Source organism: Phalaenopsis equestris, unplaced genomic scaffold (genome assembly GCF_001263595.1).
Source record: "Phalaenopsis equestris unplaced genomic scaffold, ASM126359v1 Scaffold207165, whole genome shotgun sequence".
In the NCBI taxonomy this organism is placed as follows: Eukaryota; Viridiplantae; Streptophyta; class Magnoliopsida; order Asparagales; family Orchidaceae; genus Phalaenopsis; species Phalaenopsis equestris.
The window spans coordinates 104,256-121,317 of NW_018226516.1; the positions used below are offsets into that span (position 1 = coordinate 104,256).

At 33.9% G+C, this 17,062-nt stretch overlaps 1 protein-coding gene across 1 annotated transcript in view; it reads right to left on the reverse strand.

Annotated features, from left to right (window-relative positions):
* The window catches only part of LOC110036469 (heat shock 70 kDa protein 17), a 41,363-nt gene that overhangs the window by 18,228 nt on the left and 6,073 nt on the right, over window positions 1-17,062 (reverse strand). Inside the window, exons 4-10 of the mRNA XM_020740918.1 lie at window positions 12,526-12,771; window positions 12,307-12,443; window positions 11,844-12,195; window positions 11,545-11,703; window positions 11,157-11,231; window positions 10,977-11,077; window positions 10,827-10,896 (exon numbers count right to left, since the gene is read on the reverse strand). Of these exons, the coding sequence (XP_020596577.1) occupies window positions 10,827-10,896; window positions 10,977-11,077; window positions 11,157-11,231; window positions 11,545-11,703; window positions 11,844-12,195; window positions 12,307-12,443; window positions 12,526-12,771 (1,140 nt within the window). The remainder of the gene's footprint in view (window positions 1-10,826; window positions 10,897-10,976; window positions 11,078-11,156; window positions 11,232-11,544; window positions 11,704-11,843; window positions 12,196-12,306; window positions 12,444-12,525; window positions 12,772-17,062) is intronic.

Consider the following 17,062-nt stretch of genomic DNA (forward strand, 5'->3'; position numbering starts at 1 on the left):
ATATATATATATATATATATATTCAAATGATTTTAATTTTTTCATAAACCATATACTCATTGTAAAGGGGAATGATAATTTCTTAAATTTGAACTTTTCACCACAACATCGTAGTTTTAATTTTCGTAATTTTACTTGTGAAAGTTAAGAATTTAGTTTAGTTAACTGTCTTTCAACTATATTTTATTTAGCATTCCCTTGTTACTTATAATTTAAACTTCTCAATTTATTTTTTGTATTTTTAAAATAGTACTTTACATTATAAATTTAGTAACTTATTTACAAGCATTTCCAACATCTCTGTGGGATAGATATCTAAGATTTCATTAGAGTCCTTTATTACTTGAGCGATACATATACTTGCGTTTTTTTAAAGATGATATGACAGTTTAAAGATTTTTAAAAGATAAAACTATTTTAACCAAAGTTATTTTGTTGGGATTAATTTGCATATTTGCTATTGTATCTGTTGTGTGTATTTTGTAATATTGAAAAATATTTGCAAAATTAATACATTAAATCCACCTGCATCACCTATCTTGTGGTATGCTCTATCATTAGGTTGGAAATGTGTATGAGGTTGAAATATATGGATGGAATTCAGATTTTGGTATTTTTTGCCAAGAGAGGCTGGTGGTTTGTGGGCTTTGCATTGAACAGAACCTATTCTATGCACTATCATTCTTCATTATTTGATATTTACATACCTAACAACCTTTTCATTTTGTGAGTTTGCTCAGGCTTTGCTCTGTTCAGCTGTTATTCTATTTTCATGTGAATACTTTGCTTGGGTGGAAGTAATGATTGAACGTGCAATCACTTGGAATCATAAATGGGATGTTCTTAGTGGATGTATGTGTTTTTGTGTGTACGTGGTGGTTGTGGATGTTGTGGAGGGACAGTGGTGATGTGCAGGTGGTGTGGAGGTGGGTGGTTGTGTTTGTGTTGGTGAATTTATGAAGCCGGTGGTTGTGGTGTTGAGGGGCAGTGGTGATGTGTAGGTGGTGTGGAGTTATGTGATCATGTTTGTGGCAATGGATATGTTGGTGGATGTGTGGAGGTGTTAGTGTCTTGATGTGTTGGTGTGTGGATGTGTTGGTGTTGCTAGATGTGTTTGCGTGTGGATGCGGAAAGGCAATGATGATGCTATTGTGGCACTACTATTTTTCTTTGAGCTGCAATAAAAACTTGATTAATTTGTTTCATGCTAGTATACATAATGGTTAAGACCAAAAAGGCTGATTTATCTGCGATGTGAGATAATGATACAAAGACAATATTTTGCGATCATTGCCTCAAGGAGGTCGAACTGGGAAATAGGCCGAACAAACATATGAGTACCACCTTGGACAGTATTCGTCACAGTCTGTAAATGATTTTCCCGAGACATGTACTTAAGATGGGGAAAGTGCAAGCAAGATGGATGAGTTGAGAAAACGACAAATGCAATAGTTGGAGGGTGATTGGAGGGAATGTTAGTCTTTATTTATATTAATTGTATTGGTTATTGAATAAATTCATTATTTATTATATCAGTATTTTAAACAGTTTATGTCTGTTTTTGTTTCTTATGCATTTGATATTTATTGTTTTGATTATGCAAGTTGCATGTGTTTTTTTTTCCATTTGTATTTCTTTTTCTTTTTGAGTTTTGAAGGTCAATAATGAGACATTTGACCTTATTGATTCTTTTGGATGGCCTGTATGTTATTATCGGTTGATGTCACATGTGAAAACCTAATGAAGGCAACCAAGTTCCTCTCTTCTTTTTGATGTTACCGTTTTTGAAGTTCTTCTGAGTGTGGTATTTTTTGATGATATACATATGTGACACACACGAGTTTGGTATTACTTGAGTTAAAGATAACCAAGAATCTTTGTTTTTATAAGGTTTGTCGTCTTATTGTAACGACTGATAAGTTGGTATATATACTGAGCTCTTTGAGACCTCACAACTGCATAAACCATTAATTAATTACTTCTATTATCAATTTTTACTAATGTTATGTCCAAGAGTATATTATTTTAAGAATTCAGGAAAGATGAGTTCGAGGATTTTGGTACTTCCAGAGAATTGCACTATTACTATGAACTTCAATATTTTCTGCTCACTTTACTTCAGTCACATAACTACGCGAGACAGTTCATATTAGTATTTTTGGTGGGCAGATCGGTTGGAAAATTTTGCCGCCAAGAGTGATCGGCCATGAAGAGTACACCTGGAGGACATTTTAACTCGTGACATACATCGTCTGTATTTTAAAAATAATATTATCATATTATTAATTGTTGTTTTAATAATCATTTTCTTAATTTTGATAATCATGCTACCCACCGTTTAATGAGATGTTTATCGTTATTTTATAATGTTATGCACTTGATATTTAGTTATAAAACATAAAATATATTAATATGAACAGTTTTGTTGCAAACAACATTACTACAAAAGAGCATTATGGTCATTTGTCTAGTAACAACTGTAGCACAACTATTTTCAAACTACAAAAAACAAACAGATAGCCAACTTATCCAGAATAGCTTCTGCATAGCAGTTTCCTGTGGCAATTGCTGCGCAGCTTCCCCAAACAGACCCTAAATGCACAATTTCTTAATATGAATGAATGTGATGCCACAGAGTCGAACAATACTTATAAGAGTTGCTTATAAATAGAGATAATAAATGTCACCATGTAACGAACTTCATAGTCTTACTGTTACATCATAGCAAATGCACAAGGTGGAATGGCCTATTTGGGCTGCTCCAAAGTTTAAGTCATTGAGGTTGGTATTGCACCATTAAAAAGTGTTAATCTATCAGTGGCGACTACTAGTGCTACTGGTACTGCAATGCGAGAGGACTTAACTAGTAAGATTGAGACACCATAACACTTTGCGGTTGCTGCTAAAGCTGAAAATAATTCTACTTCTTTAACGCTTCCCATGATGCTTCTTATATTGATCTTTATTATATTTGTCATTTATTCTTATGTCGACACTTAGAATTATTCTTCAAGGCATTTATCAATTGCGGTTCACTAAATATTTTAAGGGGACAATCCTTGAGCTTATGGTAAAACATTTGCCGACAACTAAGTAGAAAGTTCTCGAATGTCATATCCCGCAGTGAACACAAGCATTTGTTTTTTATTTCTTTGTCTCATGATTTTGACATTGCTTCTTTTGGGAACTTAACTAGTAAGATTGAGACACCATAACACTTTGCGGTTGCTGCTAAAGCTGAAAATAACTCTACTTCTTTAACGCTTCCCATGATGCTTCTTATATTGATCTTTATTATATATGTCATTTATTCTTATGTCGACACTTAGAATTATTCTTCAAGGCATTTATCAATTGCGGTTGACTAAATATTTTAAGGGGACAATCCTTGAGCTTATGGTAAAACATTTGTCGACAACTAAGTAGAAAGTTCTTGAATGTCATATCCCACAGTGAACACAAGCATTTGTTTTTTATTTCTTTCTCATGATTATGACATTGCTTCTTTTGGGAACTCCCATTTACTTATGAATCTGAATCTTCTACTTCCCAACAAGCTTTTCTCACAAACATTTCTCTCTACCCCTGCATGAATAGCTCGGTACACCATCACATTTTATGTTGTACACTAGACAACAAATATGCACCTCCAAATGTCTTCTGTGATGCCAAAAAGTAGTGAGATCTTTAGATCATCATGTTGGCTAATAGAGAAAATGAATCTAACAATCCTGGAAAAATATGTCTCGTACTCTCAAACAGTCTTCATCCCTTCCTCCAACTTAAATCATTTATGAGCTTGGCTCACTCCACCATAGAAAGCATTACTTTTGGAGCCAACATAGAAAGCAATGCTCCAGAAGTAGTCTCTCGAAATACATCCAAAAATTATTATTTTGTCCAAAATTGTTGAAACAATGACTCACACCAATTATCATCTCCACGCAGTTGAAATGTAACAATGTCCAACTTGCGGACTTTAAGGTACTTTATACCATAGATTCTCTTCCTGGTAACATGAAGTCGACTCGTTGAAGGTGGATGGGTGTGTCTTTAGAAATTGGTTAATCACTTGATCTATAGTATTCCCATTGGTCATCACTATTGATTGATCAGGTTGATCCTCGACGATGGCAACTAGAAAGATTAAACTACTTGTGGTGTCGGTCGTGCAATTTGTTGGATAGCCTGAACTGCAAGCACGATTTGAGCTGCAATGCTGAGTTAAAACACCTGAGTGATGTTCTGTGCACCACCAACAGAAGAGTTGTCCTGTTAAAATTTAGTGCTTTAGTAGTTTCAGTAGATTGAGCAGAATCATAACGACAACGACTAGAAGATGGAATAGTATCCCTCGGGACTTCTATTGTGCAACAACTACAATACCTCTCTTTGGAGTCATTCTAAATAATTAAAACTTACAACAATTCAAAATCGACTAAATAACTAACTTGTATTAGGATAACCAATCCCTACCCAGTACTAAGTAAACAAAGGGATATGAAATACTAAAGACAACGGATGTTGAAAACAAAACATAGGCTTTGATATAATTCTGGCACACCCCGAAGTATATCACCTTTCGGACCTAGGGTATGACAACAAGCATGATTAAAAAAAATATATTGCTGTGGTCTCTTATGTGAATAATTATAAATTTTCAATTTTATTGACAGAAGGACAAAAAATTGAATACAAATCATCTGAAGTACAATTGAGTACTCATATTGTAACTCATAAAAAAAATTATTATTTTTCTTTAAATCAATTTCATTAATAATTATTAATATTAATCAAAACAATTGCTATTCATTTATGATTTATTTTTATTATAAAATAAATTGATCATGTTGAAGTGAATGACAAGGAGTTGTTTTTTTTTTTTTTGTTTGTTACAATTGCTTATATTATATATTACATTATATGAAGATATGAAATGATATATAGAATGTAAATGAAATGAATTATAAAGAATGTTTGCAAGTACATGTTAACTGATAAAGTCCTCTCTTTATAATTCTAACTGAGGATGTTAAAATGTCCGTACATATAAACTACAAAAAGATATTCCAATTAGAGTATCTTAAATAGTAAATTTTAGATGATGTTCTTACGAAATAATATATATATATATATATATATATATATATATACATGTATATACATATGTACATATATATGTAGATAGATATATATATATATACATATATATGTATATACATATGTACATATATATGTAGATAGATATATATATATATACATATATATGTACATAAAGATGGTGAGAGAAGGAATTAGGGCTCTGGCGACACGGAGATGATTTAACTGATGTGGGTATTGGTTTCAAGTAGTGTGCTTGGATGGACTAATCTTTGGCAGAGGTGTTAGTGGGCGCTTGCACCACTGCCACTGTTAACTTTAGAAACTTTCTTTTTACACAGTCGTATCACGATATTATGGATGGTAATGATGAGAACCCTTTTGTACGAAAACTGGGCCGTAAATGTGGTAAGCATGCTCTTTCCTGTCGGGGAATGATACTGCTAATCTATCTGCATACTGTAAATTTACATTGGTTGGTGTGTTCCTTTATGGGCACCCGAGGATGGAATTGGTTAGAAAGTTCTTTGACAGTTTGAAATTGTTGGTTGATTGGAACATTGGTATGTTACATGGGAGCATATACTTATTCAATTGAGTTGGGAGGAGGATTATGTGTGGCTATATGTGAAGAAATACCTGAAAATTGATAACAAAAACATGAAGCTCTTGAATTGTTCTGTGGATTTTGATCGACAAACCGAACCTCTGGTTGTTCTTATATGGTTTCGATTCCCTGGTTTTAAATTACATCTATTTAATGATGAAATTTTGTTTTCTTTGAGTGTTATATTTGGGAGGCCGATGAAAAAGGACATTCCTACATTTCATTTAACTAGACCATCTCTTGCGCGAGTGCTCATTGAAAGAAATATCACACAAAATATTGGGAATGGCGTGTGGATAGGCACTGCACACAATAACTCTTGGAAAAAAGTTATTGTTGAACAACATCCTCATTATTGTTCAAATTGTTGTATGTTTGAACATCTTGTTGATAATTGCTACGTGCTACATCTAGAGTTTAAAAAAACCCCTCCTAACATGTTTGAGTAGGAGGAGATCACGTGCATAATGCGGAATTGGCTAAAAGATCCAGTGGAGAGGATGAAGAGAGGGGTGGATAATGGAGCTTTTGAAGACAATGTGAGGGTGATAGATGGAAATGCTCTGGAGCCTCCTAGGGAGGAGAATATCAAAGAATCTCAAATTAATAATGTGCTGCCAGAAGAGACTTTGTACCTAAGGGTGGAGAAGGAGGTATTGATTGTTAAACCTGCAAAAGATGATTTTGCTAGTGTAAGATAAAAGATCGAGGAGTGGCAATTCCAGAAGAGTAGAAGGAAGAAAAGGGGTAAGCAGAAGTTAATGAATTTAGGAGCTAGCAACAAAATTAAGCATGAGATTCAATACTACTCTGATGGAGACAAAAGGGAACTTCCTTCTAAATTAATATGTTTTCTGGAATATTACAGGAATAGCTAATCTGAGTTCTAATAATAAGCTACTACATCTAATCAAGATCAACAAAGTATGGTGTTTTGCAATTTTGGAACCTTTGGTGTATATCAAGAAATGAATGCAAGAGGTAACTGCTCAGAAGATATGCTTACATAGTTAATAAACATTTCTATGGGGAAAAAGATTACCTCTCCTATTACCATTGGGCTGCTAGGAGATCGACTGAGTAATACAGATTAGGCCGATGTGCCAACTGCGGAGGAAATTTAGAAGGCTTTAACCTCCATAAGTGTGAATAAGGCTGCTAGTTCAGATGAGTTTAAGGCTGATTTCTATAAAAAGTGTTGGGACATTGTGAAAATGGAAGTTATCGAGGCAATTCAATGCTTCATTAGGGGTGAAAACCGGTGTAGCTATTTTTCAACATCCAATATAATTCTACTTCCCGAAAACAACATTAGAACAAATTGGGATCACTTCAGACCCATATGCCATATCTCTATTATTTCAAAAAACATTAGTAATTATTGGTGGCCCAGCTCCAACGACCAAGGGAAGAGATATTACAAAAAACATACTTCTGGCCCAAGAACTCATACAGAAACTCATACATGAATTGGATAGGAAGTGCAGGAGTGGCAATCTAATTTTGAAACTTGACCTTAAAAATGCTTATGATACTATCAATTGGGATTTCATCATAGCAAAGCTGAGGGGAAGAGATTTCAATACACAGCTTTGCTCCCTTATATAAAGATGGTTGAGTTACAATCATTATTGTTTGCTGATCAACGACACTACATATGGTTATTTCCCATCTTCTAGAGGAAATAAACAAGGTGACCCCTATCACCTACTATTTTCATAATTTGCTTTTGACTATTTCTCTCGTATGTTTAATAACGTTCAGTTTTATCACCCCACTTTCCAATATCATCATAAGGCAAGGATGGTTTTAAGTCATCTGACATATGCAGATGATGTTATATTTTTCACAAACGCAGGGAAGGCCTCCGTGAAAGGAATTATTAAATTGTTGCAAATCTTTCAAAATACTTTAGGTATGGCCTTTAACAAGGCTAAATGTCAGCTTATAATGAGTAAGAATGTAAACAATGCCTTGGGGAGTTGGATTAGAGAGTACACTAGTATTGCTCTTATGGAACTCCTTTTCAAATATCTACGGGTGAACTTGCTCAATGGGAGATTCAAGCAAACTCAATTTGATGGTGAGGTGAAGGCTATCAAATCACCTATTATAGATTGGAAAAATTCTTTCTAATTCTTTGGGGGAAGAATCACTCTTCTTCACAGCGACTTAAAATCTATAGTTTTATTTTCTTTATAAGTTATGAAAATGAAGTCGAGTACACAACAACAGCCGTGCTTTAATAGATTTCTGTGGGTTGGAGACAAACATAATAAACATTGGGCGAGTTGCAAGAAAGTATGCAAGCCAATTACAACTGGTATTTTGGGATTTAAGGAGTTTCAGCATATTGCTGAGGTCAATGCAATAAAGCTTTGGCTTAAGTTTCGCGCTAGAAACTCTCTGTGGGCTGAATTTATGCATCAAAAATAGTGTAGAAAGAAACATCCTACTCATAATTCATATTGTGTGGGGATTCAAAAATTTGGAAAGCTTTACTTAAGGCTATAGATAAAGCTGAGTTCATCTATTGGGATTTGGGAAGTGGAAAAATCTCCCTTTGGCATGATAAATGGTGTTTGGAAGACCTATACTCTAGCTTTAAAGAGGAGTTGAGGGGCAATAAAGTGGTTGATATGTGGGTTCAAAATGATCGGAATCTTCCATTACTTAGGGATACAATTGGGGAGGGGTGTGCTTTGACCATTTGAAAAATCCCAATAAATGTGTCCAAAAATGATTGTTTGATGACTACACTTTCTTCCTACTACTCTACATCTAAAGCTATTTATTCACATCTACATGAGTGGAGGAGGAACACTTGGGGAAAGGTTATACGGGGCAATTCTATATCTCTCTCTATGTCATTTTTTTTTATGGAGGCTATACCCTCAGCTTTTGCCATTGGATGATATTCTAAACTAAAGGGGTTGAAATTCCCTTCTCATGCATTCTTTCCAAGGTGGAGGAGGACAGTGGAGATCATCTGTTTTTTAGATGTCCATTTTCCCTTATTGTCTAGGCTCGATTAGGTAGGTGGTTGGGGATCCCAGATACTCACCCGGGTGGTGGTAATATGACTAGTTGTCTTAATTACTGGAAGAAACAATCTATACAGCTGATGAATTTACTATCTTATATTATGTGTTGGTTCCTTTGGATGGCAAGAAACTCAGCTAAGCATCAGGGAGAGGAGCTTTGGGTGATGTGGGTGGTTGTCAATGCCTTAGCTTACATTTTTAATTTTTTTAAATATGGGGAATACAAATTGTCTTACTTTTCTGGTTTGAGCTTCTGTAATGAACAAGTTATGAGTAACAAGTCCACTCTGAAACCAAGGAAAGTGCAAATGGTGAGGTGGAGGAAAACTGTTGCCGCTTGGCTGAAAGTCAATACTGATGGGAGCTGGGTAACAAAGGCTGCTGGTGCTAGAGGGGTATTTCGAAATAACGAGGGGAAATGTTATTTTGTTACACCTGTTACTGCTAACTCTCGTCTGAAAGCTGAATTGTGGGTTGCTTGGATGGATGTTAATATTGCTTCCTCACTCAATTGACAATGTCTACACATGGAATCTGAGTGTGATGAACTAATTTTGTTTTCTAAATTACAGAAAACTCCTCCATTGAACCTAATTATTCTGCTCAGAAGGATTTTGCAAAAGATTAGAGGCAAAAAGGTGAATTTGAGTTTCACCCATAGGGAGGGAACTCACCTGCAAATTGGTTGGTAAGGCATGGTTGGTAAGGAAGATATAACGTTGTGTATTTCTCCCCCATTGGAAGTAAGAAGATTTATGTTGGGTAATTTGCTATATAGGACATATATAATATGCTTGTAAAGGTCATACATCTGGTTAGAGCATTTCATTTAAATTGGTGTAAGCAAAGCTAAAAATCACGGCTTTATAGTTTTATTACTTTTCTGTAACTTTTGGAGCCTGATTTGGTATACTTGAATTTTCGGAGCAATTTTTTTGTGTGGAGTTTGTAGTCTGGGAGTGGAACCTTAGGAGTGAGTTGTATTGTTTATTTTGGTAGAAGGTTCCACTTGCCACCTTTTTGTAACATTTCTTTGTGGAGCAGTAAAAGTATCTACAAATTTCCCCAATATATATATAAGATTCATAATGTGGATAATATGCTTACCAAAATCTAGTTTTCAGATCATTATAGATATCAATGCATAATTTGCTCAAAGTTCCTGGATCAAATATACACCTAACACCCCAATTATATATATATATATATATTAAAAAAAACGCGCGCGCGCACATATATATATATATATATATATATATATATCTATGTGTGTGTGTGTATAAATATACATATATGTGTGTGTGTGTGTGTGCGCGTGTGTGTTAAAGGAAATGGATATTTGGCAGAGGCCCAAATACCGATTTCCCACGCGCTAGACCCTATGATGAAAAACCCGCGCCATGTGCCACTATTCGAGAATCCCACGATATGCGAAATTGAACCCCTGACCTGAGGGGACTTATAGTGGCCCCGCCACCAATTTATTTATTTATATATATATCATATCACATAGTATAACAAAAAATTTTGACTTTTTTGAATAATCGACTTTAAATATAAAAACTATTAAACAATTTTATACGAATTTATTACACTTCACAAGAATGCATAACGTAATATTATTTTAATTTTAGGGATAAATAATCACCAGAGTAAACTTACAAATTTCAAGCTTAAGTTTTGGGTTAAAAAAAGAAAATTAAAAGAAAAGTTGTTTATAGAATGTGAAACCAAATTAAAGGAAAGTAATTATACTTACAATACTTTTAGTTTTAATCTAAATTATATTACTTAGTGGTTCGTTCGGTGCATTGAACAAATAATTATAATATTTAGTGATAGTAATTGAAATTAAATCACCATCTCACCATCTATTCTAGCCATGATAATTCCAAGCCCCTAAGCTAGATCATAATACTATAAGCAGGTGGGTGAACGGGAGGGCAGGCATGTGTGTCTGAGTGTGTGTGTGTATACATGCCCAACAATCTATATATCTAGGTGGCAGTAAAATCAAGCAAAACTTAAATCAAAACAATCAATAATAGCGTTAATTTAAGGATAAAATGACATACCTTTTGTATATCAACAAGATAATTGTGAGCACTTTCATAAGCAGTCGGACGGGCGGTTAACTCGCTCAATCTATGAAGATGAGTCGATGCAACATATAATTTTTAAGTAATACTAAAACTAGACAACGCTTCAAAGAAAATGCTACCTACCTGAAAAATATTGGATCCCCAATAGCTTTCAGAGAGTCTAACCGCTTTTTAAATTCATTAGCTGAAGCATCCTCCCCATCCGTGTACAACCAATCTTGAGCCTAGAAATACAAAGTGACAAGGTTAGGAAATAGATGGCTTTGAAGATTTATTTGATTCTTAGGTAGTGTTGAAAAGCACCTCACTGAGTTTCTCTTCAAATAAGCCTAACTCATCCTCGCTAGAAATTTTTTTAATCTCCTCATTGTCATCAAGCTGCAAAACAGTTTAATATATAGAATTATTTGAATTTAATGAATGCATTTTTGAGGAGAAAAAAATCAGAGCTCATACTGCTACCAAACAAAGCAATACATTAGTTTTCTTACCATATACAGCTAAGAAAACATTTCACATATGGAGAAATGATATTAAAATAACAGATTAAAGATGAATATAAAAATTGAAAAAATTGCTTGAAACTAAGGGTTCATGCCAAAAAAAAGCTCAATATATAAGAAAGACAGTTCTCAATCGAAAGAAATATTTAAATAAAAAATCACACTTTTAGGGTCCAGTGATGGTTAACCTTCTCTCTTATAGAATAAATATATTCCTCAAGACTATTCTTGAGTTCTGCTGTTCTTCGTCTTTCCAAATCCTTTTTATCAAGGTCATCCAACCTAGTTTTGACTTCTAAAAACATCTCCTTAGAAAGAATACCAGGGGCAATCTGCTTCTCCACTATCTACAGGAAATGAATACAATAAATTAGTGAAAGAAGACTAAAGTTCCTTTTGAACATGTAATCATAATAGTCAATTTTTTATATCAGAAGCTGATGAGACTAAATTAATGCCAAGGTATTTAAAAGGTTATTTATTGCACCTTCAGCGGAACCTTAAATGTTCTTCTCTTCAAGACCTTCTCAGTTTCAACAGCCACATTGTCTTTCACTTCCGCATTGATCCCAGAGTTAGGTTCATTATCAATATCCATACTTTCCTTTTTGCTGTCTTTGAAGTCCATAGGGCTTCCTTCGGCAGATAAATTCAGATTTTCAATAGCATTCAGAGAATTTGTGGCATTAGTTTCTGAAGTTTTAATATTCTTAGGAACTTCTACCCATTCAGATAGCTCAATAACCGCTTCTGCTCGATCAAAAGAAATCAACCCGCTCCTGCTAAGAGAAAAATGCATAGTGGCTTTGATGGGAGAGGAAAGGTTACGAGTTGAGTACCTGAAAGAAAACAAGGTATAGCGCTTCTTTAAAATCAAACATTGATAACATGACCATTGAGATAACACATCAAAGAAAACAACATAAAATTACACTAAAATTGTAGCGCACCTTTCTGCGGCCTCTGCAAGTCCAGAAACTGAAAATTCCACAAATTTGGCAGAAGATACACCAGGTGGTAATTCATAAGCACCATCATAACTGAGTGAGACATCAAAATCTTTACTATGTTTGATAGACCTGAACAGCTGCATTTCAAGAAGTCCATGATGAAGAAATGTTATTTTCCAACTAAAATATGTATAAATGGTCTAATGAGAGTAGCCTCACCTTGATTGGCATTTTCTTCATCCTTGGCACAAGTAAAAAGTGTGTGCTCTCATCTTTCACAAGATCAACACCAGTTAATTCAACCATGAATCCATAAGATGAACCATCAATCATTCCCAGCTTGCGATTTAACTTTATTCCATCACTCAAATTAGCAGCAAGCAATGAAGAACCAAGAGCTATTGCTTCATCGGCATCAAGGTGCTTGTCCAGATCTTTCCTTCTAAGAAACTCCTGGAGCTTAGCCTGCATGAAATAAAGATTGAGAAGCATGTCATTTTTTTAAGAGATAAATTTCCATAAAATGTTTCCACCTTATACTCTTTTCAGATAATATCTCAATTGAGTCATTGATAAAGTTGCATAATTCTCTATCCTTTTGACTACTGAGGCACATAAGTGGAAATCAAGAGCTACTCCTTTTGACAATTAAGAACCAAGAGCTATTCCTTTTGACTATATAGCCTAATTAAGAGTTCCATCCACATTAGTGGAAAGTTAAAAACGCTGGCTTTGCAAAAATATATAGTTGATTAATTGTGAAATATACTATAATGCCTGGCAATACAATCACCTACTTATGATTTATTGAGAAAAAGTAGCACTAAGGGTAGAGTTACGATGTATTTGATTCAAGTCATACATATGATCTCGATTCTTCCATGTGTTGGGGTTAGGATTAGTGGCCTAAGGAATTGCGCATTCTCCTGTGAGATGTTCATCTTTCCCTTTACCACAAAAGTACATGAACACGGATTGGGACCATTGGAGGTAATTATGGTTATTGAATTTATGATTTGTGAGAAAGTTGGAGAATTCATGAGTCGTCTGAACAGAATCCTTGGTCTCTAATTCAAGGTTAAGCTTTACAGTAGAACTTGAAATCTTCATTCCATACTTGGTTATCAACTCCAAGAATATTTAGGGCTACTTCAAATTAACTGCGGTCGTCTTTCACTACAATTTCTACGAGTATGTGTAAGGTTGTTGTAGGAATGGAAATGCTACATGTAATGCAATAGAGAAGCCAACAGGGAAGTAGAAACTTGCAGAAAATGTTGCAGGGTGTTGGTATGGCTCGTAAGGTAAAATAATGAATAGCTGCAAGGAAGAAGTTAGAAAGATCCTGCAGCAGGAAGACTAATTGTAGGGAGAATTTCGAAGGAGGGCCTACAACAAGGATGCTTTCTATTGCAAGGAGAATTCTATATTGCAAGGAGAATTCTATAGGGAGAATTTCTATTGCAACAATAGGGATAATTTTTGCTGCAGAGGAGCTACAAAAAGGGCCTACATGAAGGAAATTTTGCTTCTAGTAGGAATAGTTTCTGATGGATGAGGATTGCAGCAGGGAGAATTCTGGCTAAAGAGAGAGTTCTTACAGCAAAGGAGAATTGAGGATAGTTTGCAGGGAGTTTTGCAAAATGCATTGATGGCTGCAAGAAAAATCTCCACAAGAGGTCTATTGCAATAAAAAAAAACAAGAAAACTCTGACGAAGGACCTGTTGAAAGGAGAAACAGGTGGAGGCAAGCTTGTGGCAGAGAAAGTCCAAAGTTGCTGCTGCTAGCGGTAGGATTCTGTTAGAGGAGCCAGCAGCAAAAAAATTTTAGGTTGGTTGTTCGCAGTTAATTGCGGCGGAGAGAGTTGTTGTCTGCCGCTATTGTCTGCTTCTCATTATGCTGCTTATTTGGCTTGTTGCACCAGTTGTTGTTCCGCCAATCCCGTTTTTCCTGCGTTCTTGGAGGAAATACGTGGAAGTGTTCTAGAAAAATGATAAAGAACTAAGGATAATGATGACAGATGATGCAATTCTCGTTGGAGAGAGGAAGTGATTTCCACCAAAGAGAGAATGGTTTACAAGAGAGAGAAAGTCATCTCCACTGGATCCAAAATTCCCAAGCCACTTGTTGTTGCCTACGTCTGGAAGAAGTTCCACCAAAAGAAGAGCCTACGACGAGAAGTTTTAGCCACAGTACAATGTTTTCTACACTAGCAAGGAGCGGCGGCTCTGGCACAAAGAGAGCCGAGAGTGGGAAAGGTGTCTGTGCTAGGAAAAGTTCTAAGTGATAGAGAAGAATTCTGTCTCTGATACTATGTAGAAATGAATTGGGAGGAAAAATTGTTCTATTCATTATTCACAAACAGTGTACATATATAAAGAGAAGTCAATCCTTCCCTTATTTAAAAACATACCAAACATGTCTCATCTAAATTAGGAAAGGAAATAATTTTGAACAAAAAATAGAAAACATAAATTATGAAGAGCATAAAATACATAAAACGTTATCCTAAGATATCCCGCTTGAGAGAGGCTTATACGAAAAGAACTAAATCCTCTCAGATTTCCATAATTATCAATTTCCATATAATTATCACTAGCAGAGGTAAAAGTCTCAGTGAGTGTTTTTTTTCAAAATATTTAGATTGAATCACTCCTTGAATACAGTTTATATATGCCCCCCAATATCAACAAGAATAGTAACATTAAGAACTATGTACACTTCATTAATAATTAATTGAATCACTATAACTCTTTTTTGCATTATCACTTTCTAGAGAGAATTTAGTAGTTCATTACCTTGAAAGAAATTTTCATTTCTCAGAGATTATCTAGTGGTAAGAATTTTTTACTAAAATTATCTCTATTTTACTCAAGATTAATGATCCTTCTATTCATTTCATTTTGAGATACTTTTCACGCAAATTTTATTTCTTTAAGATGAATAATTTTAGTTTTGAGATAAAATAAAATGGGTTGAGATGAGATTGATGAGATTATTTTTCAGTCATACGGTTATATACTTCATATTGTATATGGGGAAGCCATCAATGGGTGACTTTGGCTTTCTTTCATGGAATTGATCAAGGATTGTATCTCGAGTTTTAAAGTAAAAAAATAATAGATAAAATTTAAATTAACTAATCCTATTTGTTCATCACTAAGGATAAATAGCCCTGACATTTGAATTATAGATCAACAATAGTTTGCCTTTAAAATATTTGCAATAACATTGAGATTTTGATTTTGAAAGATCAGAAGTGGAAGTATATTTTTCAACATCTGATTTAGAGGTAATTAATAAGACTTTCAATAGGGTTTGCTTTAATCATTCATTTGCACAAAATTGACTAATTTTTTTACAAATATAATATTTATGGTAGTAATGATCATGCCTATCACACTTAAAGCATTTAATATATTTATCATGTCTTTTTTTCTTTTGATAAACTTATAGGTGAATGGGTAATTTTCATCATATTTCACATGATGTATTTTATAAGAATGTTTTTCACTTAGTTGTCTTTCTTATTTAGATAATTTATTGTCCCATCAAGGATGATTCGTCACGGTCAAACTATTTACTAATTGCTCATTTTTTTTTTCTCTAAGACTCATTTTTAATTTAATTGATGAAATAATGTTATATCATAACAGAGTTCTAATCCTGTTTGGATATGTGTTAATGATCTTACCCTATGTAACGTACACAGAAATAATATTATGAGTTCTAGCATTTTTAAGAAACTTTTAACACTTTCAACACAAAGATTAGGAAGAACTTGAATAAATTTTTACCTCAAATAATTGTTATTTTTTTCAGGGAGGTTCTTAATGAGAAAGACATCCTTATTCCCGCGAAGTGAGTTAGTGAAGGACATCTAAGCTTTTAAAGTAGGGACCGAATTTATTTTTATCCTCTATCTGCATGAGTTTCCATAATTATTATTATCCTCTATCTGCATGAGTTCCTATAAAATGTTGTTCAACTCAATGGGTTATCTTCTATTTTAATTTCACTTAGAAGATAATGTTTTTACTCTTCTGTTATGAAGTTATCCCAACATTGTTTAAGCTTTCAGAGAATCCACAGATAATCATTCTTGTTATTTTAGGGGTTGTATTTTGTCTAGATTGGGCAACTATTGTATAAATTAATATCCTATCGTATTGATGTTGATATTTGGACGGTTCCTCTTCTTGAAAAACATAAAAGGCATAGATTTTCTATAGTAGTAAAGTCCTAGTGGTTTTCTAGGATATTTTATTTTATTAATTTTTAATAAAGTAAGTTAAACCTTAAATATCACACAAGCATTTTGAATTTATTCAAGTAAAGATTCAAAAGGAGAAAATTCATTCTCAAAATTTTTTTAGGACTGAGATAGATTACATCAAGAGAAGTAATGAGAAGATTTAACATTTTATACATCAGTTAATCAAAATCTTGCTAAGTTGGCCCAAACATGTTTTGAAATGAAGGATTTGGCTATAAAGCAAGTTTTATAAGAACTAAAAATTTTGGTACAAGGAAATCAACAATTTCTGTGTTGTAGGAATTAAGTTTAATTTGCTGGGTTTGTTTATCTATGGAATAGGTTTTTCTGCTAATTTGATCGATTTTATTTTAAATTTTAAATAGATAATTGAAGATAACTTGAAGTGTATTACCTTAAAATTTTCATTATTTAATAATAGTGATAAATTATTTTATAGTTTTATCATCCGTGTTAGTTCTTCCAAGAAAAATTATTAT